At 50.6% G+C, this 23,168-nt stretch overlaps 3 protein-coding genes across 5 annotated transcripts in view; all 3 read left to right on the forward strand.

The window, feature by feature from the left end:
• The window catches only part of LOC111141437 (protein tyrosine phosphatase, receptor type A), a 150,138-nt gene extending 141,849 nt beyond the window's left edge, over nucleotides 1-8,289 (forward strand). For all 3 annotated transcript variants that reach the window (XM_022493991.1, XM_022493992.1, XM_022493994.1), the window contains 3 exons: nucleotides 74-225; nucleotides 6,732-6,867; nucleotides 7,647-8,289. In XM_022493991.1, coding sequence (XP_022349699.1) covers nucleotides 74-225; nucleotides 6,732-6,867; nucleotides 7,647-7,721 — 363 coding nt within the window. In that variant the 3' untranslated portion in view covers nucleotides 7,722-8,289. The remainder of the gene's footprint in view (nucleotides 1-73; nucleotides 226-6,731; nucleotides 6,868-7,646) is intronic.
• Nucleotides 8,290-11,783: 3,494 nt separating this feature from the next.
• LOC111141890 (gonadotropin releasing hormone 2) lies at nucleotides 11,784-12,994 on the forward strand. The gene is made up of 3 exons (XM_022494726.1): nucleotides 11,784-11,937; nucleotides 12,053-12,210; nucleotides 12,815-12,994. Exons 1-3 carry the CDS (start codon nucleotides 11,784-11,786, stop codon nucleotides 12,992-12,994), a joined length of 492 nt encoding a protein of 163 aa, XP_022350434.1.
• Nucleotides 12,995-13,333: 339 nt separating this feature from the next.
• On the forward strand, nucleotides 13,334-15,229 carry LOC111141558 (mitochondrial ribosomal protein S26). The gene is made up of 4 exons (XM_022494185.1): nucleotides 13,334-13,569; nucleotides 13,668-13,814; nucleotides 13,900-14,023; nucleotides 14,959-15,229. Exons 1-4 carry the CDS (start codon nucleotides 13,358-13,360, stop codon nucleotides 15,091-15,093), a joined length of 618 nt encoding a protein of 205 aa, XP_022349893.1. The 5' UTR covers nucleotides 13,334-13,357; the 3' UTR covers nucleotides 15,094-15,229.
• The last annotated feature ends 7,939 nt before the right edge of the window (nucleotides 15,230-23,168 follow it).

The raw sequence follows: 23,168 nt of genomic DNA on the forward strand, positions 1-23,168 counted from the left end.
GGCTGGGGGGTGTGGCTCCTCCCACAGGGAAAAGCCAGGGTGCCCTGCCTCTCTGATCACCCTTCTTCCAAAGGAGAACAAGAGCCGGCAGATCCGGCAGTTCCACTTCCACGGCTGGCCTGAAGTGGGCATCCCCAGCGACGGAAAGGGCATGATCAGCATCATCGCAGCCGTGCAGAAGCAGCAGCAGCAGTCAGGAAACCACCCCATCACCGTGCATTGCAGGTACCGCTTTCCCCAGCCCTTGGCATGGGAGAGAAAGCTGGGAGAAGGAGGCAGGGGAAGCGACAGTGGAGAAAGCCAGACAAGAGCAGGATATACTGGTGAGCAGCACCTGGCACTCGATTTTAGTGGCCAGCACAGCGCCAGGTAATGAGAGAGGGTCATAGAGTTTGAACTTTGCATTAAGTGCTAAGGAACCAATGACATTAAGATACTGGGCAGGGGAGCATTTGGGATAGTGTTGGGGTTTAGGCGAGCAACAGGGGAGACTGATAGTGGAGAGTCCAGTTGGGCACTGTGGGGGTGAGGTCTGGCCTCCGTAAGAAACACAGGGAAAGGGGTGCCTGGGTGGCTTAGTCAGTTAAGCATCTGCTTTGTGCTCAGGTCATGATCCTGTCATGATCCTGGGGTCCCAGGATCGAGTCCGGGTCTGGCTTCCTGCTCAGTGGGGAACCTGCTTCTCCCACTCCCTCTGCCTCTCCCCCTGCTCCTTCTCTCTTTCTCTCACTCTCTCAAACACATAAAATCTTAAAAAAGAAAGAAACAAACAAACACAGGAAAAAAGAAAAAGGCATCTATTTTGAGACTAGCTTGAAGAAAAATGAGCAAGTCTGAAAACATAGATGTGAAAGAGAAGAGGAGTCAAGGTTATAGGGTTTATCCCAAGTTTAAATCAGGGTTACTGGTAATGTTTGCTGTCATTGACAGAAGAAAGATGAGAATGGGACTTCTTTTGGGGGGCAAGGGTGAATTTTGTTTGGGGCATGTTGTTTGAGATTGCATTTTAAGGGGAAAAAAATTTTACCGTGAGTTTGTATTGCTGTTATAATTAGGGAAAAAAATTCTTGGAAGAGTATATCATAAATCACTGCAAACTGGTTTTAAAAACAGAAAAATGAGCAAAGGAACCTCTAGGAATGTATCCAGTAAATGTGCTTCAAGTGGCCAAAAGGAAATAAATAATCACCAGGATTGAAGTACTGTTTATAATAGTGGAAGATTATAAATTACCTAAACATATTAATGGCGGCCTGACTCAATAAGCTGTGATGGATCTCGAGCTATAGAAATTAATGAGGAGGCTGCTTATATACTGGGTGTGGGTTAATCCTCTAGATGTATTGTTTTGTGAACAAAAGCAAATGGGAGATAGGGAAAGAACATGTGTTCCTGTTGGGGAGTTGCCTGGCTGGCTCAGTGGGTGGAGTGTGCGACTCTTGATCTTGGGATTGTGAGTTTGAGCTCTGTGTGGGGGTAGAGATCATTTACATACATAAAAAACTTAAAAAAAAAACCAGAAATATGTTTCTGTTGGTATATGCATAAAAATATCTCTGGAAGGACAGGTGAGGACCTGAGGACATTGGCGCTTTCCTGGAAGTATGTCTGAAAGCGAAGAAGTGGAGTAGGAAGGAAACCTTTTGTTGTTTGGGATTGTTTTGAAATTTGGCTACCTATACAAAAATAAAGCATTTTAAAAATATCTTGAAGAAAAAAGTGGCAAAGTGCACCAACTAATACAAATGGACAGTGAACACAAAAAGATGCTACAATTTACTAGTAATATTCTGAGGAATGAGAATGAAAACAATGCAGTGTAGCTTTGTGTCCACTGGATTGGCAAAATTAAAAGAATTCTTTGGTGGCCCATCTGTCTGGCTCAGTAGAACATGCAACTCTTGAACTTGGGGTTGTGAGTTTGAGCCCCACACTGGGGTAGAGAGTACTTTAAAAAAATTTTAAATTAAAAATAAACTAAAAATTTAAGAAAAAAGGATTCCTTGGACGCCCAAATAAATACTTCCTTCCCTACACTTTTTTCTTTCCCTTGGTCACCCTTTCTTGGCAAACCCCAGATTCTCTACGTAGCCTGCATTTATGCCATGCTGCTGAGTGTGGCTGCAGAGAAGCACTGGGTTACAGGCCTCAGTTTACATTCCTGACCTTAGAGTTGGCCCTTAGTGCTGCCTTGCCATCCTGCACCTTCCACTGTTACAGACCACAGCTGAGCATACTAGGGTCCAGTGCCAAATCTGGCCTACCACCTGGTTTTGTGTGGAACTGCAAGCTAAGAACTATTTTTACATTTTTTTTTTTAAAGATTTTATTTATTTATTTGACACAGAGAGAGAGATCACAAGTAGGCAGAGAGGCAGGCAGAGAGAGCAGGAAGCAGGCTCACCGCCGAGCAGAGAGCCCGATGCGGGGCTCGATCCCAGGACCCTGAGATCACGACCTGAGCCGAAGGCAGAGGGTTAACCCACTGAGCCACCCAGGCGCCCCTATTTTTACATTTTTAAGATTTTATTTGTCAGAGAACAAGCAGAGGGAGAAGCAGGCTCCCCTCTGAGCAAGGACCCTGATAAGGGACTTGCTCCCAGGACCCTGGGATCATAACCTGAGTCAAAGGCAGATACTTAACCAACTGAGCTACCCAGGGGCCCCTGTTTTTACATTGTTAAAAATCAAGACTATTTCATGACATGAAGATGGCATGAAATTCAGATTTCAGTGTCTACATACGAGGTGTTTGGTTTTTGATTTTTTTTTTTTTTTTTTTTTTTTATTTGACAGAGAGAGAGAGAGACACAGCAAGAGAGGGAACACAGGCAGGGGAAGTGGGAGAGGGAGAAGTAGTCTCCCCATTGAGCAGGGAACCCAATGCGGGGCTCGTTCCCAGGACCCTGGGATCATGACCTGAGCCGAAAGGCAGATGCCTAATGACTGAGCCACTCAGACGCCCCTATATAAAAGGTTTTATTGGAACACAGCTATGCCCATTTGTGACATACTGGCTGCTGTCATGCTCCAGCAACAGAGTTGAGACCATACATGGTGCTCTCCTTGCCTCCTACGGCTGCTCAGCACACAAGAGGTCAGAGTTGTACAGTTATAACTGATTTTATCTCTTCTCAGCAAAACCTAAGGTATTTTCTATCTGACCCTTTACAGAAAGGCTTGCCAGCCTTTGTCCTAGATTATTATTTCCCACCTCCTCTCAAACCTAGATACCATCAGCATCTCTTCTGTCCCCATATTTAAGAGAGGACAGTGTTTTTCTGCTTGACCAAGAAAGGAGAAGCGATCAGAACTTCCATATGCTCCCAACACGTAGCTGCCTGTCGCCTGCGTTGGTGTTATGGACCCTGCATCCCTCCTGTTCAGTGGATGAGTTGTCTGACCTCTTTCTGAAGCCAGTTGCATTAATCATCTATTGCTGTTAATAGTATTACCACAAACTTAGCATCTTAAAACAACACACATTTATCTCACAGTCTCTGTGGTCAGGAATCTGAGCACATCTTGGGTGAGTCCTGTGCTTCAGGGTCTCTCAAGACTGTAGTTAAGGTGCTAACCAGGGCTATTACCTGACTGAGGCTCGAATGGGAAGGATCCATTTCTTTTTTTCTTTTTAAGATTTTATTTATTTATTTATTTATTTGAGAGAGTGAGAGAGCACACACAGGGGGAGGGGGAGAGGGAGAAGCAGACTCCCTTCTGAGCAGGGAGCCCAACACGGTATTCAGTCCCAGGACTCCGAGATCATGACTTGAGCCAAAGGTAGATGCTTAACCGACTGAGCCATTCAGGTCCCCCGGGAAGGATCCATTTCTAAGCTCACTTGGTTGTTGGTAGCATTCAGTTCCCTGTGGGCTGCTGGACTGAAGTTCCTTGCCACGTGGACCTTCCCTGTGTGGTTGCTTGCTTCTTCTAAGCCACCAAAAGAGAGTGTCTCCTTGCAAGACAGGCGTTACAATCCCATGTAACGTAATCATGTGTGTGTAGTATACATCTCATCCCCCTTGCTGTTATCTGTTGGTTAGAAGCATATCACATATCCTGCCCACACTCATGGGGAAGAGATTATATAAGGATGTGAACACCACGAGGCAGGGATCTGGGGGGCTGTGGTAGGGCCTGTCTGCCACAGCCACCCTCTACTTCAGTTATCAGTTCCATCCCCTTTTGTCTCCTCAGGAACCTGACTTCACTGTCCTACATCATCAGGTTTTCCTCTGAATGATGACCTGGATAACTACCATCTTCATGCAAATGTGCTATAATTTCTCCCATCTTAATATATATGTATTTTTAGGATTTTTATTTATTTATTTGACAGAGAGACAGAGAGGGAACAGAAGCAAGGGGAGTGGGAGAGGGAGAAGCAGGCTTCCCACCGAGTGGGGAGCCCAACGGAGGGCTCAATCCCAGGACCCAGGGATCATGATCTGAGCTGAAGGCAGACGCTTAAGGACTGAGCCACCCTGGCGCCCCATCCCATCTTAATATTTTAAAAACTCTTACCTTTAACCAGGTACCCCTGTATTTCTGTTTTCCTTTATAGTAAAGTTTCTCAGAAGATTTGTTCAGACTAACTCCCCAGTTCCTCTCTTCCCGTTCTCTCTTGAGCCCATTCTGGTTAACCTCTCCTTTCCCCACTCCATTGCAACTGCCCCTGTGAGGGCTACCTATTACCTCCACATTGCTGAGTCCAGAGATCCTTCTGACTCATTACCCTTGACCTTCATTAGCATCAAACACAGTTAACCACTCGCTTCTCTGGGGAATGCTTTCAGCATAGCTTCTCTTCTGGTTTGTGTCCTCATTGGCTGATTCCTCTCCATCTGTGGTCCAGGGCCCAGGTGGACCTCTTTGTTGACTAATAGCCACTCCCCTAGGCAGCCCATCCTGTTTCCTTGTTTTCATACCAACTCCTGTGTCATTATCACTGGTTCATCCTCTCCCCTAAACTCCAGATATATATGTCTAGTTACCTACTCAAAATTTCCACTTCTTCAGTTTAAAGGGTTTGGATCAGAACTTCTGGTCCTTCTTTCTAAGCCCACTATTTGCCCAGCCTTCCCCCAGTCAGTAAGTGACATTTCAGTCCCCCAGCTAAGTCAGATGAGAAGCCTTGGAGCCATACTGTTCTCCCTCTTTCCTCACATATGCACATCTAATATTTGACTTTGCTGTACATGGAAAATAGTTTCAGAATCAAGTATTTCTCATAACCCTCCACCAGCACCCCTCTGTCTAAGCCACCACCTCCTCTTCCCAGTAGTTACATAGCCCTCACATGTTTCCCTGTCCCACCCTTCCCCCTGTTCTCAGCTCAGCAGCCTGAGAGATTCTTCTAAAAACTTAAGTCAAGGGGCGCCTGGGTGGCTCAGTGGGTTAAGCCTCTGTCTGCGGCTCGGGTCATGATCCCAGGGTCCTGGGATCGAGCTCCACATTGGGCTCTCTGCTCAGCTGGGAGCCTGCTTCCTCTTCTCTCTCTGCCTGCCTCTCTACCTAATTGTGATCTCTCTCTCTGTCCAATAAATAAATAAAATCTTAAAAAAAAAAAAAAAAAAACTTAAGTCAAGGGGCGCCTGGGTGGCTCAGTGGGTAAAGCCTCTGCCTTCGGCTCAGGTCATGATCTCAGGGTCCTGGGATGGAGCCCTGCATTGGCTCTCAGCTCAGTGGGGAGCCTGCTTCCCCCTCTCTCTCTGCCTGCCTCTGCCTACTTGTGATCTCTCTCTCCCTCTCTGTTAAATACATACATACATACATACTTACTTACTTAGTTCAGTCAGGTCACATCACTGAGAATCCTAACAACAACTCATAAGGCCCAACTTGATCTGAGGGCTCTTGCCTAGGCCAGGCAGGAGGTGCACCCAGGGGCTGGCATTCTCCCTGAGGGCTCGGACCTCACCCCACCACTCTCCTTTCTTCCTTTTTGTCCTCCAGCCATCAGATTCAGCTGCACAACTTCCGTGCCTAGGCATCCTGCCTGTGCCTGAGATACTCCTTTCCAGATAGATAGCTGTTGGGCCTTGCCCTCACCTCAGGTCTCTGCTCATGTGACGCTCTATTAGAGAACCTCCCCTGACCACCCTGCCTGGAACACCTGTTCCCCTTTTTCCTTCCCACACTACGTATCTTTATTGTCTGGGGTTGTTTTCCCCACGCCACAGCCCCTGCCACACAGAAGGCACTCAGTGAGGGTCTGAACCGATGACATTGAACAGAGTGGATAGTGTCAGAGTCCGGATTCTTGGGATTTAGGAAGCAAATGAGAGTCATGGAAAAGAATCCCCCCACACACACACACACAGCACAGAGGGGCAGGGTTTATCAGGAAAGGAAAGAGACTAGAATCCCAGCATGAGTGAGCAGCACATCAGGGCAATGCAGGTATATTTTCAGGTAGATGGAGAAGGCTCAATGTTGGGTGGGAAGGAGGGTGTGTGAGGTTCTTCACCACTGTCCTGTCGGCGAGTCCCTCAGTGGCAAAGTGGGACGTACAAGAAGGGCAGCGGCGGTACCCCTTCCTCCCTGAGAGCAGTGTGAGCAGGGGGCTTATGGGGAGAGGAGCAAATGGGCCTCCACCCCACCGTCTCCATTAGATGCCACCCCTTCCCATGAGCACCAACCTCCACGTTGGCCTTTATGTGCTCATTGCTACTGTCTTCACCTTCCCAGCCCAGCGGGCTGTAACAAATGTGTCTGCTCTGTTACAGTGCGGGGGCAGGACGGACGGGGACCTTCTGTGCCCTAAGCACAGTCCTGGAACGGGTGAAAGCGGAGGGGATTTTGGATGTCTTCCAGACTGTCAAGAGCCTGCGGCTACAGAGGCCACACATGGTCCAGACACTGGTATGCTGCTCACACCACCTCCCACCCACAGCCCTTCTCTGTCAGGGCCGTCACAAGGGGAAGGCTCTCCCGGGGGGCCCATCATTCCCCAAGGTGCCCCAGACAGAATGAGCCTCGGTGGCAGTGAGAGCAGAGGGGCACAGCCCTGTCAGCACTAAGAGAATTGAGTGGCCTCTTGGAAGGCTAGAAGGGGGTGCTGGGGTGCCTGGGTGCCCCACAGGGCTCTGCACTTCTCTGTGGGTCCTGGGGTGGGAAGACTCAGGAGTGCCTCCTCTTCTGCTCAGGCTCCTGCCCGTCTCAGTGACCAGTAACCACTGACTATGGGGACAAACATCTGGAATGGCCCCGGAACCCTGGAGAGCTAGACATGTCTAAGGGGAAAGAAAAATACATTTTAAGAGGTTTAGGCATTGGTGAGGCTTTGAGACCTGGGCTACCTGCAGCCTGGCAGTTCTGGTGAGGTGCGGGCCACCCAGCCATCTCCCTGCCTGCATGGTCCACCAGCCCGGCGCACTCACATCTGACCGCTGCAGGCCTAGGGCCATGTCTCCCTCTTGGGTCACCTCCACTTGGACAAAATTTAGCTGTACTCAACCCAGAAAGGGAATGCTGTCAGAACTCTGAAAGGCAGGGCAGGACTCAGATTCAAGTCCAAAAACATTCACTTCCCCTCAGGCTTTTTTTTTTTTTTTTTTTTTTTCCCTTTTAAAAACCGGTCAGGAACTGCAGGTCCTATTGTCCTCAGTAACGTTGGTTTTTCTCTTCTGTTTGCTCTGCAGGAACAGTATGAGTTCTGCTACAAGGTGGTGCAGGAATATATTGACGCATTCTCAGATTATGCCAACTTCAAGTAAGAGGTGATGAGATCCAGTGGACAGGAAAATTGCCTTTAATATTTTGTAATATTCTGTTTTGTTAATATACCCAAAATTGTGTATATATCTTATAACTGTTTTAGAAATTGGTACATAGGCTTCTATTACCTATTAGGTGGAAGATTTTATATGTAAATGTGTTAGCACTGATAGTCCTTTTTCCAATGTTTTATTGGGGAATTAAATAGTGTGATGTTTGGATTGATATCGTGAAATCCTCTGCCTGGAAATTGGGCTGTATTATTCTTTGGTTTAGACCTCTTTTCCTAAAGAAGGAACACAAATTCATTCCAGGTAGCTCAGCATCAACTAAGAAAAAAAGCACAAAGTTCTCAGCGTTCTTGAGGAAATTGGTTGTCCTGGTGCCTCCCTCTCGTCTGCCCCTTTCAGGCTGTTGTTCTTCCCTGCTCTGTAAATAATCCCTCCCCTCTCTATCTCCATCCTCCCTCATCACCACCACAACCCACTGTGGGGAGTAAAGGGACCAGACCGGTGTCTCTGGCACCACTCTAGGGATTATCAGGTAATAAAAGCTTTGACTCCCTGAGGAAGCGTCTCCCTTTGTCTGGGGTGGGGCAGCCAGACCAGGGCTGGGGCTCTCCTGGGTCATTCCTAGCCCTGCTGTCAGTGCTCTCTCAGGAGCCGCTGTCCTCTCCGCTCCTGTCCAACTGGCACAGCCTCTTCAGCTCTCAGCTAGTTGCCAGGACCCACCTTCCGTTCCCAGCCTAGCTTTGGTGGAGTGATCCCAGCCAGCCTTGCTCCCTGCGAAATGGTCAGCGTCCTCACTGTTTCCCTAGCACAGGGGCATGGAAGAGAGAGGAGGTAGCTGGCCAAGGCCAGTCCAACTTCCCTGGTGCTTTGCTCCAAAACGTCTGGATTATGTCATTCTGTCCAGGGTAAGTCTTTATATATCCACACTTACTAGATTAAAATCTTTTCATTTCCTTTTATATCTGTCCACATTTCCAGGACTTTTATGTGGAAGTGCCTCAGATCCAGAGGCTAAGATGGTAGGAGTCTTCAGTCCCAAGCTCACTTCATCAAGTCAGTGCCCTCCTGGGCATTCAGTTTCCTTCAGCACTTCACCATCACCAAATGCACAAGTCTTTGGTTTTAATTTTTTAAAAAGGCACTTCCCCCAGGCCTATGCTTTTATGATAGATTCACTCTCCCCTCTTCTACCCTTCATCCTCACAGATTCCTTTCTTACTGCTTGTCACAGATCCACTTTCTGTCCACCATTTCTTCCCTTCTGACTTTATCTTTACTCTGTAGCTTCTGCTCCTCCTCTTTCTCCTTCCTCAGAGACTAGGCGTTCTTGTGGTCTGTGTGTTGTAGACCCTCCGCCCTTCTCCAGCCCTGAGCTCCTTCTTCCTGCCAAGTGACTGCATGGGTTGACCCTCAGGCCCCTGTCTCACACTCCCACTGCCCAGGGGTTCACCTGGTCTCTCCAGAGTCTACTGTCCCTTCCTGCGGCCTTCCAGCATTCTCTGCGCCTCTCTCCCTCCACCCCTAATCCAGGGATCTGGATCCACTGGCAGTTCCTGGGTTGACTCTTCACCGTTTTTGTTCCTTACAAGAGAGCCCCACAGCTGCTCTGTGTGCAGACTCCAGCTAACTCATTGTCATCCTTCACCCAGACCATCTGATCGGGGTCTGTGCCCTTCTGTGCTCCAGCAGCACCTGAGCACTCAGGTCTAAGCCTCTCCTTTCCCAGCTGACTACAAGCAACTCCCAGATGGATAAAGTCCTGTCCTCAAGGGCCCACCATTAGTTGGAGCTCAGTGCTGAACAAATGGCTTTCTGTGCCCTGCTGAGAGGGATAGAAGGATGAATTTCAGAGTCTTTAACCTAAAAGAGGATAGAAAACGTTCTTGAAAAGCTACGGATGTTGCCAGAAAGAAAGGAACCAAAGCATCTGCTGGAAAGCTTAGTTCTGGTTTGGTTTTTTAGGAAAAACCACAAACAAGTTACAGAAAACATAAAGGCACCCCATTCCTCTTTTAAAATAAACACAGGGGACTTTGAATAAAACATTCTGTAAACCCAGACCAGAACTAAGCTAACTTAGTGAACTCAGTCATTTTCACAAAACAAATATTTACCCCCCAAATTACTTGGTTAACCAACACATAGAGGAACAAAGTGTTTATTTCCCGAAACAGTTTAACTGAATATACAATGTACACATTGCTTCGGGTCCCTGCTAAAGATAAGTCATTTTGGAAATTCACGAGTGCCTTCCTGCCTAGGCAGCTGAAGTCCAGGTGCCTGTGGATGACTGTGGTGCCCGTTATGCCATCCCCTCCCCAATCTTTGCCACAGGATTTGACGCACCTACTCCCTGACAGCTGACTGCCACAATACCAAGCCTGACCCTGGCCCTTGCATTTGCTGTTCAGCGCAAATGCGGAGATTGGCTATTAATCCTGTAAACAGGCCTCTGCCCTCCCCCTGGCCCCAGGCTAATAGCTGGTGGGCGGTGGAAAGCAGAACTGACACAGATTGAGAAGTGGGGGGACCTTCGAGTGTCCTAGTTTAGCTGTGCCCAGCTCCATGAATAGTCCTGGGTTGAGCACAGGGGAAGGCTTGGAACCTTGAGAGGCAAAACTATTGCTACCCCCTGTTCATTCATAGGCCCACAGATGCTGCACTGTCCCCTTAGCTGGGCCCCCTCTCATGGGCCTCCTGGGAGGAGAGAGAAACCACCTGGGGGTCGGTGTGCCCCACCCAAACCTGCCTCCATCTGGAATGACCCAGCCCTGGTGCCCAGGTGTGTGGATGAGGCCGGCTGCATCCAACCCAGTTTAACAGTGGGGCAAACAAGCCCTCAGGTCCTCATAGTCTCCCCCAGACCTTCACACGTTGCTGGGCTCCCCACTCAGGCTGCCAACTGTGTGGCACTCAGGGTCCCCCAGGCATTGCCCCCTCCAGGCCACAGTTCCCTTTTTGGATCAGAGAAGACTAAGGGCTTTGTAGGCCAAAGGGCAGGAGCTTGAGGATGCAGCCTGGGAAGTGGGAAGATGATTCTTTAGGGCCTGGCCAGGCTGGAGCAGGAGTCTTACCATGTCAGATCCCTGGGAAGGCAGGGAGAGGGAGCAATCTCTCTGGTGATCTAGGGGCACTGGCTAAAAATACACTAGGAACATACAATGGTAAGGGAAGGGGGTTGGGTGTCAGGCTGCTCCCCTTCCCTCTTTGAGAAGTCACTGGAGTGTGTGGACCAGGAACAGGGTGGAGTCACCTGATCAATAAATCCCAGAGCTGGCTGTCTGGGGTCCTGTTGTCGCCTGGAGGAGCCACCTCGAGGAGCCACCTCATCCAGAGCTTTCCCGTGGTGAGTGAAGAGGCTGCTCTCCCCAAGGGCTGGGGCTCCTGGCTGGAAGTCTGTCCTGGGTGTGTGGCACGCTGTTCCTCTTCTCCCTCCCAAGTTCCTCTACCCATGAGCCATGTCCCTGGGTGGGAGTGGCGGGGGATGAGGGGAGAACACCTTTCCCTTTACCCCCAATGCTGTTCTTGTGCCTGCTGCCTCTAGTTAAGGAGGGACAAGGGGTAGAAGCACTTGCCCTTGGCACCTCCAGACATCCATTCCACATCCTCACCTGCCATGAATGAGAGCTGGCAAACTACAGAGAACAGAGGCAGCATGCCATGCACCAGGTCCCCCAAATGCCCACACATTGCTGCTACTCTTGGATAGCTCCCCTTCCCGGAGACTGTTCCTCTTCCCAACCTTCTCCCGCTACTGGAATCCCTGAAGGAAGAAGGGGTAGGCCTGATGGACTGAGGGGGACCCTCGGCTGGCAAGGCTGGGAACCCCCAGGGGGCTCTGGGGAAGGCTAGTTGCCAGGAGCCTTTGGGGTGCAGATCCCGGAGCTCTGGGATGAGCAGCAGTGGCAGAAGTGGGAAGGGCATTAGGAAACACTAACGCTGCCCCTGAAGTGCCAGTTGTCCAGGGGGCCCCTGAAAGAAAAGGAGGGAGGTATAGATGGCAGTGTCTCTTCTTGAGTGCTGTCCATTCTCCACGGGAGCAGCCCTGCCATGGCCAACCGCAGACTAGGCTTTCTGCTACGGCTGCTGCTCACCGTCCACCCTGGATCCTCGAAGGCCCAGCACTGGTCCCATGGCTGGTACCCTGGAGGAAAACGAGCTTCCAGCTCAGCCCACCACCCCCAGCAGGTCCCAAGGCTCCTAGGTGGGTTAAGGGTCTCCCCAGCCTGAGTGGGAGGAAGAAGATTCTGGTTGGGGCTCCTTCGTCTTAGAGCCTGGGGGGTGTAGCGGGCAGGCCGCAGCCTTGGCTCCTTTCTGAGGACGGGTCCTGGGCCCCGCAGCAAGTAGCCCAGACCAGACTGCCCAAACTCTCCCAAGCGACGCCCTGGCTCCCCTTGAGAAGAGTGTGCCCTGGGAGGGCAGAACCACAGGCTGGTGGCCCCTCCATGGGAAGCAGCACCTGGTGCAGACACTGCTGGTAAGTATAGGGAGGGGGCGGGCATGGCCCAGCAGGGGCCACTGCGTCTAAGGACTTGGGGGGCTGTGTGGACAGAAGAGGGGGATAACAAGGCAACACTGACACACTCCATGCCAAGACACCCCAGGCACACACAGAACGATACCATCTGCTATCCTTCCTGTTTGTCAGAATTCTAGACAATTTATATTTATGAAAAAGATTAGAAGTCACTAGTGAAGTGGAGATAATTGTACTGAAATCCTCCATAAATAAGACTAGCTGTAGCGGGGTCCTCCGGACTTCTTCCTTGTCAAGAGAAGGCAGTGTGTCTAGAGGTGGGCAGGTCCTCAGTGGAAAGAGGTGAGAGGTGTGAACTTAAACTGATAGGAGGGCACCAAGAACCAGGTGGTCACGGACATGCACTAGGAATGACAGTGATTGCAGAATATCGATGTGCAGAGATGGATTATTACTACTTCGCAAATTTTAAAGTGCATTAGGAGAGCGGTTAACTGAAGGAGAAGTTGTAAATTCCTCTAAGGCAAAAACTTAACCACTTCAATGAGTCAGTGTGAGCTCAGGTTTTTACAAACCAGGTGTGTTAAGGGTGAACAACGCCCAGGAAGCTACAGAGCCCGCAGCTGGGTCGTCTAGCTGGCAGGGGCATCAGTCTGGCGGCAGCGTCATCCCCCGCAAAACCAGATTGGGAGGGATGGGGGCGGACAAGGTCGCAGCTGGGCTGCCAGGTGACCACGGCATCAGCTGGCAAGACGAACCCCTCCCCCCTGCAGAACGGACGTAAAGCGCCGCACCCTGTCACCCTCCAATAAAGATGTGAAGTCCCTGAAGCTGCTGCCTCGCGTTCTCTCCGTCCCTCCTTCGCCCACCCCCACTAAGACCCTACCCTGCATGGGGTTGGAGGGACGTGGACTTGGCCCGCGGGCGGGAGGGACACGGGGAGGGGTGGGGCGGGGTAGTGCAGACCCCGCAGGGCGGGAGCAGCCAGAGCCGTGGGCCTGGGGCGGAAACGCCGAAGTCCGCAGGCACGCGACCCTCGAGCGCCCTCGGGGCAAGGCCTGTGGACTACACGTCCCGTGGTGCTCCGCGGCCGCTTCCGGGTCCCGTGATTCCCTGCGGCGCGCGGGACGCGGGGTAGGCCTGGGCCATGCTGCGCGCGCTGAGAGTCCTCGGCTGGGGGTCCCCGGGCGGACCACCTGTTCCGCTGCTGCTGCCGGTGCGCGGCCGGAAGACCCGCCACGACCCTCCGGCCAAGTCCAAGGTCGGGCGCGTGACGACCCCGCCCGCGGTGGATCCTGTAGAATTCTTCTTGCTGACGGAGCGTTACCGGCAGTACCGCCAGACGGTGCGCGCCCTCAGGTGTGTGTGACAAGGAGGAGGCGACCGTTGGTGTCGCGGGCGGTGTATGGCAGCGGGTGGGCATAGAGGGTGCCGACTCTGGGCGCGTCTCCGCCTAGGCTGGAGTTTGTGTCCGAGGTGCGGAAGAAGGTGCACGAGGCCCGGGCTGGGGTCCTGGCGGAGCGCAAGGCGCTGCAAGATGCTACCGAGCACCGCGACCTAATGGCCTGGAACCAGGCGGAGAACCAGCGGCTGCTCGAGCTGCGGTGAGTGGGCGGGGAGGCGGGGCGGGCCGGCTCCGGGGAGAGCCAGTCGCGCTCAGTGTCAGCGTCTTGCCCCACCCCACCCCAGGTTAGCGCGGCTGCGGCAGGAGGCGCGGGAGCAGGAGCAGCGGCAGGCAGAGGAGAAAGCCCGGCGGGCGCTAGAGGCGCAGGCCTGGGCGAAGCTCAAGGAGCAGGAAGTGCTGCAGCTGCAGGTGGGCGGGGTCTCGGGGGTCTGGGGCTGAGGCTGGGGCTGGAGCTGGAGCTGGAGCTGGAGGCCGGGAAGTCGGCCTGGGCGCGGCGCAGTGGGGCACTGGCTACGTGCACTGAGCGAGCGTGCCGCCTTGAGTCTTTAGAGTTAGCAGGTGAGGATTTGGGAGCGAAGGAATTCAAGGAGAGTGGCTGGCAGGCGCAGAGACCGAGAGGTGAGAATTGTTAGGAAAAGTATTACAGTAGCTAGGTGGTGGTAAGCCCGCATCTGTGGGGGAGGGACTCCCGTTTCCGCAAGGAGTTCGTATTTTGCTTTGCGGGTGATAAATCATTAAAGTATTAATATTCTGGGCTAGGATGGCAGGTGTGAGACTTAATAAAAGCAGGGAAACCAGTTAGCAGTCATCCAGCAAGAATGGATGAGGTCTGAATTAAAGTTAGATGGAGGGACACCTGAGTGTCTCAGTCAGTTTGAGTGTCTGACTTCAGTTCCGGTCAGGATCCTGGCCTCCTTGCTCAGCGTGGAGCCTGCATCTCTCTTTGCTTCCCCTGTTTGTGCTCTCTCTCTCTTTCCCTACCTCCATCTAACAAATAAATAAAGTCTTTTTAAAAAAAATAAAGTAATAGAGGAAGAAGGACAAGTTTGAGAGAGATTAAGAGGGACATTGAGGCAACATTGAGGAACAGATTCTACCCAGTTGGACACGAGATTGTCACAACTGGTGTACTTGGAGTTCTGGCTGAGATGTCCAGTGGATAATTATCTAGGAAAGAGGAATATGGTGAGACTGCCTGATGTTCTTCCATGGGAAGGTCATCAGGACACTCACAGGGGACCTGGGCTCCAAGCATCCATCCAGGGAGAGAGCTGGAGCCTCTCAGTGAGCTAAAGGCCAGGAGGTATGTGCTTTCATTCATCTGGTCTTCTGTCTCCCAATAGGAGGAAGCAAAAAATTTCATCACTCCAGAGAACCTGGAGGCACGGGTGGAAGAAGCTTTGGACTCACCGAAGAGCTACAACTGGGCCATCACCAGAGAGGGGCTGGTGGTCAGGCCACAGCACAAGGGCTCTTAAGAGCCCAGTAAGAACAGTGCCCACTGTTCTTGTGTGTATGGGCTTAGGAGGGTCGGAACTGATCTGTGTGTATGGGCGTAGGAGGGTCGGAACTGATCTGCAATAAACCTGTCGATGGTTCTTAGGAAAAAGGAGGCGCACCATGTTCTGGCATAGCCCTCACATTCTGGCCTCTGCACCCACCACTTGTTCAGAAATTCCCATCCACAGTGTCCTCTTCTGCACCCATGTACAACTCAGCAAATCACCAGACCTTAGAGGTTCCCATCTCACAGAGGAGCAAAATGGACCATAGTTCCCTCAGGCGACCCAAGTCATCTACTAAGTGTCATCAAGGACAAGGACAGTGGTTGGCAAGTTATTGTCCATGGGCCCAGCCTGGCTTGCTGCTTCTTTTTGTAAATCCATTTTACTGGAACACAGCTAAACTCATTCATTGACTACTTTCACACTGATGGTAGAAACTAGTAGCTGCGACAGAGACCATTTGATTTACAAAGTCTAAACTATTCGTTCCATGGGTTTTTACAGAAGTTTGCCAACTCCTGATCTAGATCTTTAGGACTCAAGCCAGAGTACCCAGACACCACCCAGTACCTGAGAGAGAAGCTAACCACTGGCCTGCTTCTGCTTGACCCTGAGATTTGCCCTCTAGGGTCTGGTGTGCCCAAGACACAGAAGGCAAGGAGGAGACCCCATTTCTTATGGTGGCCCTTCCCACCCATGACTTCAGTGACCCACATGTGCCCTGGCATGGGTGGCTTCCTTGGACCACACCCAGATTGGTATTGGCAGGGGAGGCCTGGTTGACCTTTACAAGGCCAGTGGCTTATCCAGCCCTTGGACCAAACCCTACAGGTACCAGAAATACTTGCAACTGAAGGTGACAAGGTTTAGTAAATGAACACAGAGATGTATGGCCCCTATTCAATTTCCCAAATCCTAGTGTTTCTTAGAGCAAGAGCTGCTGCCCCTTTGTCACCATTCACCTGAACTTGCCCAGATACCACCAGGGGAAAGCAAATGGAATCCTAATTTATTCCACCATCTACCATGTGGTGGAGACGGTCTGGAAACCCCAAAGTACAGAAGCCTTTTAGGGAATATGGGCCATCCCTCAATATTCAGGTGAAGAAGCATGTAGAAAGGTACAGGCAGAGGGCCAGTAGTTATAGTTCCTTGCACCCAGCCTCCATCAGGCCCTGCCCGGGTGAGGGCAATGGCCTCCCTCTTGCAGGCTGATAGGTCACCTTTCCCGGGGCACCAAGCCCAGGCAGAGGACAGTGCAGTCCTTGACTCCAGGTGCTCAGTGTAACTTCTGACAGGAGAGCCGATGGGTGCACATTATGGGCCATGGATTGAGGCAACTGTGCCCATAGCCTTGGGCTTTGCTGTGAGGAGGGGACCACATGCAGTGGAAGTGTTTGGTGAGCTTGGGAAGTCCAGTTTCATTCTTGCTAAAGTCCCTGCCCTTCTGCATCAGGATTCTGACACAAACTGTCTGTCCTCTGGTGAAGAATGTGTCCTACTTCCTTAAAGCTCTGTCTTTGGGCTGCCTTTCCTTCACGGCTATCCTTTAATGTCCTGTGTGGGGCTGTAAGTCCTTAACATCCACTGCTAATGCCAGTATGTCCTGTGGAGCCACCCATAAACCAGGCTTTGATGTTTTTATCCTTTATGCACAACCCTCTTACTGCTATAGACCCAGATGGGCAGCTTACTGGTACCTTCAGAGTTAAATCAAGCCCAATCGCATCTGTACCTGCATCTAATGAGTCAGAGTGCTGTTAGGTGCACATGGTCCAGGGTGCTGACTGATGTGGTGTGTCATGGAAGAATGCCTAATCTCCAATAGAACCGTAATCGTTAAGCTGATGGCTTCAAAAAGCCCAGGACCTCTGATTTTTCCCACAAGTTTCAAATATGCTTTGGGTCTGCTATACACAATGTGAACCTGGACCTCTCAGAGAATCTTCTCTCGCATGAGGTCCCACTTGAGCATAGATTTGAGGGCTACCCAATAAAAGCATCTGGCGGGCAGTACGCAAACATAAGTGCTTTCACGAGGATTTGGAGAGGCCCACCCGCCACGGTTTGTGCACCATGAGGGTAGATGGAGGGACAAGTGTAATTTGTGTTTCACCTAGGGGGAGAAGTACGCTGACCCCAAGAACGTTGCTGGGTAGACACTTTTTTCCTGGGATTTAACTCCCCAGTCAATCTGGATTCCTGCCCCTTCCGATTCTCCAAGATAAGCAACATGACATCAGTGAAGTGGGCCACCATGATGTCCTTGGGGTGGGTGGTCAAAGTCTTGAGGATTAGGTTGTGCAACACTACAGAGTTGTTGGGGTGCCTTCCTGGCTTGGTCGGTGGAACATGCAACTCAACCCCGGAGCTGTAAGTTCAAGCCCCACGATGGTGTTAAGAAGTTACTCAAAAATAAAGTAGGGCGCCTGGGTGACTCAGTCGGTTAAACAACTGCCTTCGGCTCAGATCATGATCCCAGGCTCCTGGGATCCAGCCCTGCAATGATCCAAGGATCCTGGGATTGAGCCCTGTATCGGACTCCTTGCTCAGTGCCTCTCCCTCTGCCTGCTGCTCCTGCTACTTGTGCTCTCTCTCACTCTGTCAAATAAACCTTAAAAAAAAAATGAAAGAGAAGAAACAGAACACGGACTAATTCATTGTTCTATTTCCAAGGCTTCGAAATCAAGAACCTGTAAGTTCAGCACACTGTGCGGGCACAGGAGGGCCCACTAAAGTGACAAGGACAAAGCTGCATGCCCCCTGCCCCAGTACTCCAGGGTGGGGCTGTGGGTCAAAGTGCCACTAATCTTCCCCAGATGTTTTGGCATTTCCCCTTGCCAAGGGTAAAAACCCAGTTAAGTGGCTGGAAGTCTCTAGGAACTTATGTTCTAGTTTACCTTATTATTATTATTTTTTTTAATGTTGCCTCCTGGGGGAGAGAGACAGTCCAGAAATGGGATCTTGTGATCTACTGGAGGGTGGTCAAGGTCTTGTGAGTTTGACATCTACATATCAGTCCTGGCTACCGTACCTCTGCCCACCACTGCCAGACCCCAAGCCCACAAGTGCAGGTGCTGGCTAACGGGTCGCTACTGCAGTCAGAGCACCAGGGCCCAGGCAGGAAGGTAGGGGTGGCTTGTTGCTGCCAGGGGTGCCCCGGAAGCTGAGGGATAAACGTGGATTCACCCTTCATCTGGCCATAAAAACAAATCTTGCTGGGTTGTCTGGATGGCTCAGTCAGTTGGTCGTCTGCCTTCATGTCAGGTCAAGATCCCAGGGTCCTGGAATCAAGTCCCATGTCGGGCTCCCTGCTCAGCAGGGAATCTGCTTCTCCCTCTCTCTCCGCCCCTCCTCCCGGTTCAGGCTTTCTCTCTCTCTCTTTTTAAATAAATAAAAACAAATCTTGCCAGAGACTCCCAGGTTATTTTTGTAATGGAAGCCAGCTGGCAAGGAAGCCCGGAGCGCGGTGTGCACACTTCCAGCCACCTGCGGAGCTGAGGCTTATGGGTGAACAACCTAGAAGTATGGTTTCTCACAATTTAGGAGTATAGAGAGCAAGAACAAGCAGAAATGTTTTGTAGAGACTTCTTAATAAGGTGAAATGAACTTTGAGACAGTAATGGATTCTGACAGGGATTTGTATTTTCTGAAATTCTGTAAAAATTATTAATAGCTACATCGCTCCCTTGTGCTTTTTTGTGTTTGAGAGGGCGGGGGAGGGGCAGAGGAAAAGGGGGAGAGAGCATCTACAGCAGGCTGCACGCCTTACATCTGTCAGAATTGGCTGGTGTTGTGCGCGCCCGGTGTTTCGAGTGCTTTCTCGCTAAGTTTTGTTGCGACCTACCGGACCCCTTGCAGAGTCCTGGGGTGTGGCTCAGGGGTCCCCAGTCTAGATGGCTTGGGGGCCAGGCGTCTGGGGACGGAAGCCTTTAAACCCAACCTAGGGTTTGGGTTCAGCCCTAGGGGCATGGCAGGCCCCATCTGCCGGCACTGAGGCGGGATCCCCAGGAGGTTCCTGCCACAACCCAGCAGGACCAGGGGCCAGGCCCAGGCAACTCCTCTGAGTGCCCCGCTGCAGGAAGCGAGTTCACTGGGGGTTTCCGGCCACTTCTCATGAGCTTTCTGCCCAAATTGGATTGCAGTGAGATCTCGTGAGCTTTGGAATAAGTTCTCAAGAGATTTGGATTAGACCTCACAGGATTTGGACTGAGGTCATGTGGTGTCTCTGAGTTATCACGATATTTTAAATGACTTCTCATGATAATTCTACCCAAATCCATAGATTTGGGTATGGGTAAATCTATGGATTTGGGTAGAATTCTCACAAGAATTACCCGAGTGCCCAGGAAATTTGAACTGAGATCTCTCAAGCATCGAAAGAAGTTCTCACGAGATTTGGACTGAGATCTCCCAGGATTTGGGCTGAGATCGCGTGTCCCTGAGTTCTCATGACAGTTGAAGTGAGTTCTCAGGAGGGTTCTACCCAATTCTCATGATAATTCTACCCACTTCGAGAGATTGGGATAAAATTCTCATTAGAATTGCCCGAGTTCTCTGGAGATTTTTGAATGAGATCTCTCTAGCTTTGGAATACATGCTCATCTCATATTTGGAATGATTTCTCCTATTTGGGTAAAAAAATATCACGAGTACTGCTTGAGTTCTCACGAGATTTGGGCTGAGATCTCATAACCTCTCATGGTGGGAACAGACACTGCCGACTGTGTCCAGAGTCATGCACTGCAGCTCATTACTGCCTACAGTGGCCACAAGCTACACAGCCTTGCAATCACTGGTCCCACACTGCATCTGAACACTGACTCTAGTGACTGTAAGAAAAGGCTGCAAAGCCTTCTGGTATCTCTGGCACCGTAGCTGACCTCTGCCTCCAGTGGCGGGAATTGACACTGCCCCTCCTTCCAGTGTCTCACGCTGCAGCTCACCACTGTGTCCAGTGACGTGAAAGGGCATTGCAGCATTTTTCAGTATCTTGCACTGGAGCTCACCACTGTTTCCAGTGGTGGCAAGCTGCATTGTCACATCTCCTTGCTCCTCTCACCGTGCAGGTCATCACTGCCTCCAGTAGAAGTAATCAGCACTGCAAAGCATTCCAGCATCCCTCTCACTGCAGCTGATCACTGCCTCCAGTGATAGGAAACTGCACAGCCTCTCCTTGCAGCGTCCTAAAGTGCTGCTCACCAGTGTCTCCAGTGACGGGATACTTCACTGTCACTCCTTCCAGCATCTCCTATGGCAGCTCAGCACTGCCTCCAGTGGTGACATGCTGCACAGCTACACCTTCCATGGACTCATGCTGCATCTCAACACTGCCTCTCATGGCCATGAGAAGCACTGCAAATCCTTCTGGCGTCTCTCACACTGCAGCTGAACACTGCCTCCGGGGATGGAAACCGACATTTCCATTTCTTCCAGGGTCTCACCACTGGAAGAAATGGAAGACATCATCCAAGTCTCTATCTGACCACAAGCAGCCACCTAACTTTAGATGCTGGCCATTCCACCACAGCCTAGGCCCAATGGAATAATGTCAAATGAAGGAACACATTCTATGTTAAAAACACACACCAAGTAAATCTCATCTTCCCTTTCTAATCAAAGCGTCTCACCACTGCAAGCTGCACTGGCATGTCTCCCAGCAGCTATCCCAATGCCAGTGCATCTAGGCATTGGGATAGCTGCGTCTAGTCTAGTCACCACTGTGTCTAGTCACCACTGCGTCTAGTGACAGACTTCTGCACTGCCATTCCATCAAGCAGCTCTCATCATTCAGCCTTCCACTATTGGAGGCAGTGCTAAGTTCCAGTGTAACAGATGCTGAAAGATGAGGCAGTTCAGCTTACCGCCAAGGGAAGCAGTGCTGAGCTGCAGTGGGCAAGATGCTGGAAGACGTGCCACAGGAGCTTCCGGACGATGGGTGCAGTGGATAGACACCGTGCAAGGTGTGGGAAGACGAGGCAGCGCTGAGTTGCAGTCTGAGGGTCGGTGGAAGACATGCCACTGTGGCTTGAGACCATCGGAGGCAGTTGTGAGCTGCATTGTGGATGCTAGAAGGCCTGGCAGTGCAGGTTCCCGCCACTGGAGGGAATGGTGAGCTGCGGTGCGAGACTCACTGGAAGGCATGGCAATGCTACTTGCCACCACTAGAGACAGTGGCGAGCTGCAGTGTGAAACACGCCAGAAGAGGAGTCAGGGCAGCCTGTTGGCTCTGACACCAGTGGTGAGGTGCTGGTTGAGAAACCCTGAAAGGTGAGGCACTGCGGTTTGTTTTTACGGGAGGGAGTGGTGAGCTGTATAGATTGTTTCCCCAGGCTCAAAGTGGTGGTAACAACCCCTGGAGCCGTCCCCCACTCAGCATTTCACCGTGTCCCCAGGTTTGGTGGTAACAGGCTGTCATGATGGTGCAGGAGGGTCCTCCCGGTGGGGGTCTTTAGCCTGGGGAAACCAAACCCCACTCATGTTGCATTTGGAACCAATGAGTGGAGTGTTTGGAGAGTATGTTTACTTCTCCAAAAAGGACAATGGCATTGGTTGGCTTTAGAAGGAAGTTAATTACCACTTAAGAAGCAAGCATGTGTCTCTCCTTCTTCCAGAAATTGGAGCAGTTGTGCAGGCTTTAGGTGGGAGGTTCCTGCTTATCCCCACCTGACAACCCTTCTCCACTCTGGCTCCATGAGACTCAAAGTTTTGAAATCAGCATCTGAGTCAGTCATGCAACTTGTCACAGGATGTCAGCATTCAGAGAAAGCAGCAGGCCCATTGGGCGCAATGTTACATCCATGTCAGGACGGGAGATAAAACTTCTCTTTAACCCCAAACCTCCTGGGCTTTTCTCTTGTTTCTAGTGGAGCCACAAAGTCAAACTGAAGCACCTGTTAGCAATCTAGAGTGGGTGCAAGAGTTCCTTTGTTTCTCTGCAGGTAGAACACGGCAGTGGATCCCATTTTCTCTGTTCATTTCTGGCTTACCAAGGTATTTGGAACATCCCTTTCCTAGGCAATCGCTTTGATTCGAAAGGGAAGATGAGATTTACTCAGTGTGTGTTTTTAACATAGAATGTGTTCCTTCATCTAACAGTGTTTATTCCATTGGGCCTAGGCTGTGGTGGAATGGCCAGCATCTAATTAGGTGGCTGTTTGTGGTCAGATAGAGACTTGGATGATGTCTTGTCCTTTGTCAAAGGTGATGTTTCCTAATTGATTCATCTTTTCATCCAAAGAGTTATAGTAAAGGCAGAGGGAAAATTCAAAATGATTCCAAGGAGGCTTTGACAATTTAAAAATGAAGCTTGACTTTCTAGTTTCACTAAATGGATCATCTAGATAGTTGGACTTGCCATATTTTCTCTGTAGTTTCATTGGTGGTGAAGTCAGGACAGTCTTTGGGAATTCTCCTGGAATTCCCAAATTCTAGGCATGCTGGTAGCTTCAAGGGGCTTGGTGTCAGGAACTCTGGGGTGAATTTCTGTAGCTGCTTGCCCAACACTGGGTGAGTCAAGTTATCCCACAGGTTTCCTCTTTCCTCCTTAGGAAATTGCAAGCAGGGAATATTCTGCTTAAAGCGGAACCCTCCTGCACTGTCAGTGGGCATGTGGGCTGTTGCAGCCACTCTGGAAAAGAGTATGGCGGTTCCTCTAAAAACTGAACAATCCTAGGATCCAGCAATTGCATTCCTAGGTATTGCCCCAAAGGACACAAAAATGCACATTCAGTGGGGTACCAGCACCATGATGTTTATAGCAGCATTATCAACAATAGCAAAACTATGGAGGGAGTCTCAATGTCCATTCACTGATGGAGAAAAAGATGTGGAATGAATACACACACACACACACACACACACACACACACACACACACACAATGGAATAGGACCAGCTTCAAAAAGAATGAAATCTTACAATCTGCAAGGATGTAGATGGATCTAGAGTGGATTTAGCTAAGCAAAATCAGTAAGGAAAGACCAATACCCTGTTGACTTGACTCCTATGGAATTTCAGAAAGAAAACAGATGAACATAGTGATGGGA

Source organism: Enhydra lutris, unplaced genomic scaffold (assembly GCF_002288905.1).
Source record: "Enhydra lutris kenyoni isolate GAN:26980312 unplaced genomic scaffold, ASM228890v2 scaffoldscaffold6, whole genome shotgun sequence".
Lineage (NCBI taxonomy): Eukaryota > Metazoa > Chordata > Mammalia > Carnivora > Mustelidae > Enhydra > Enhydra lutris.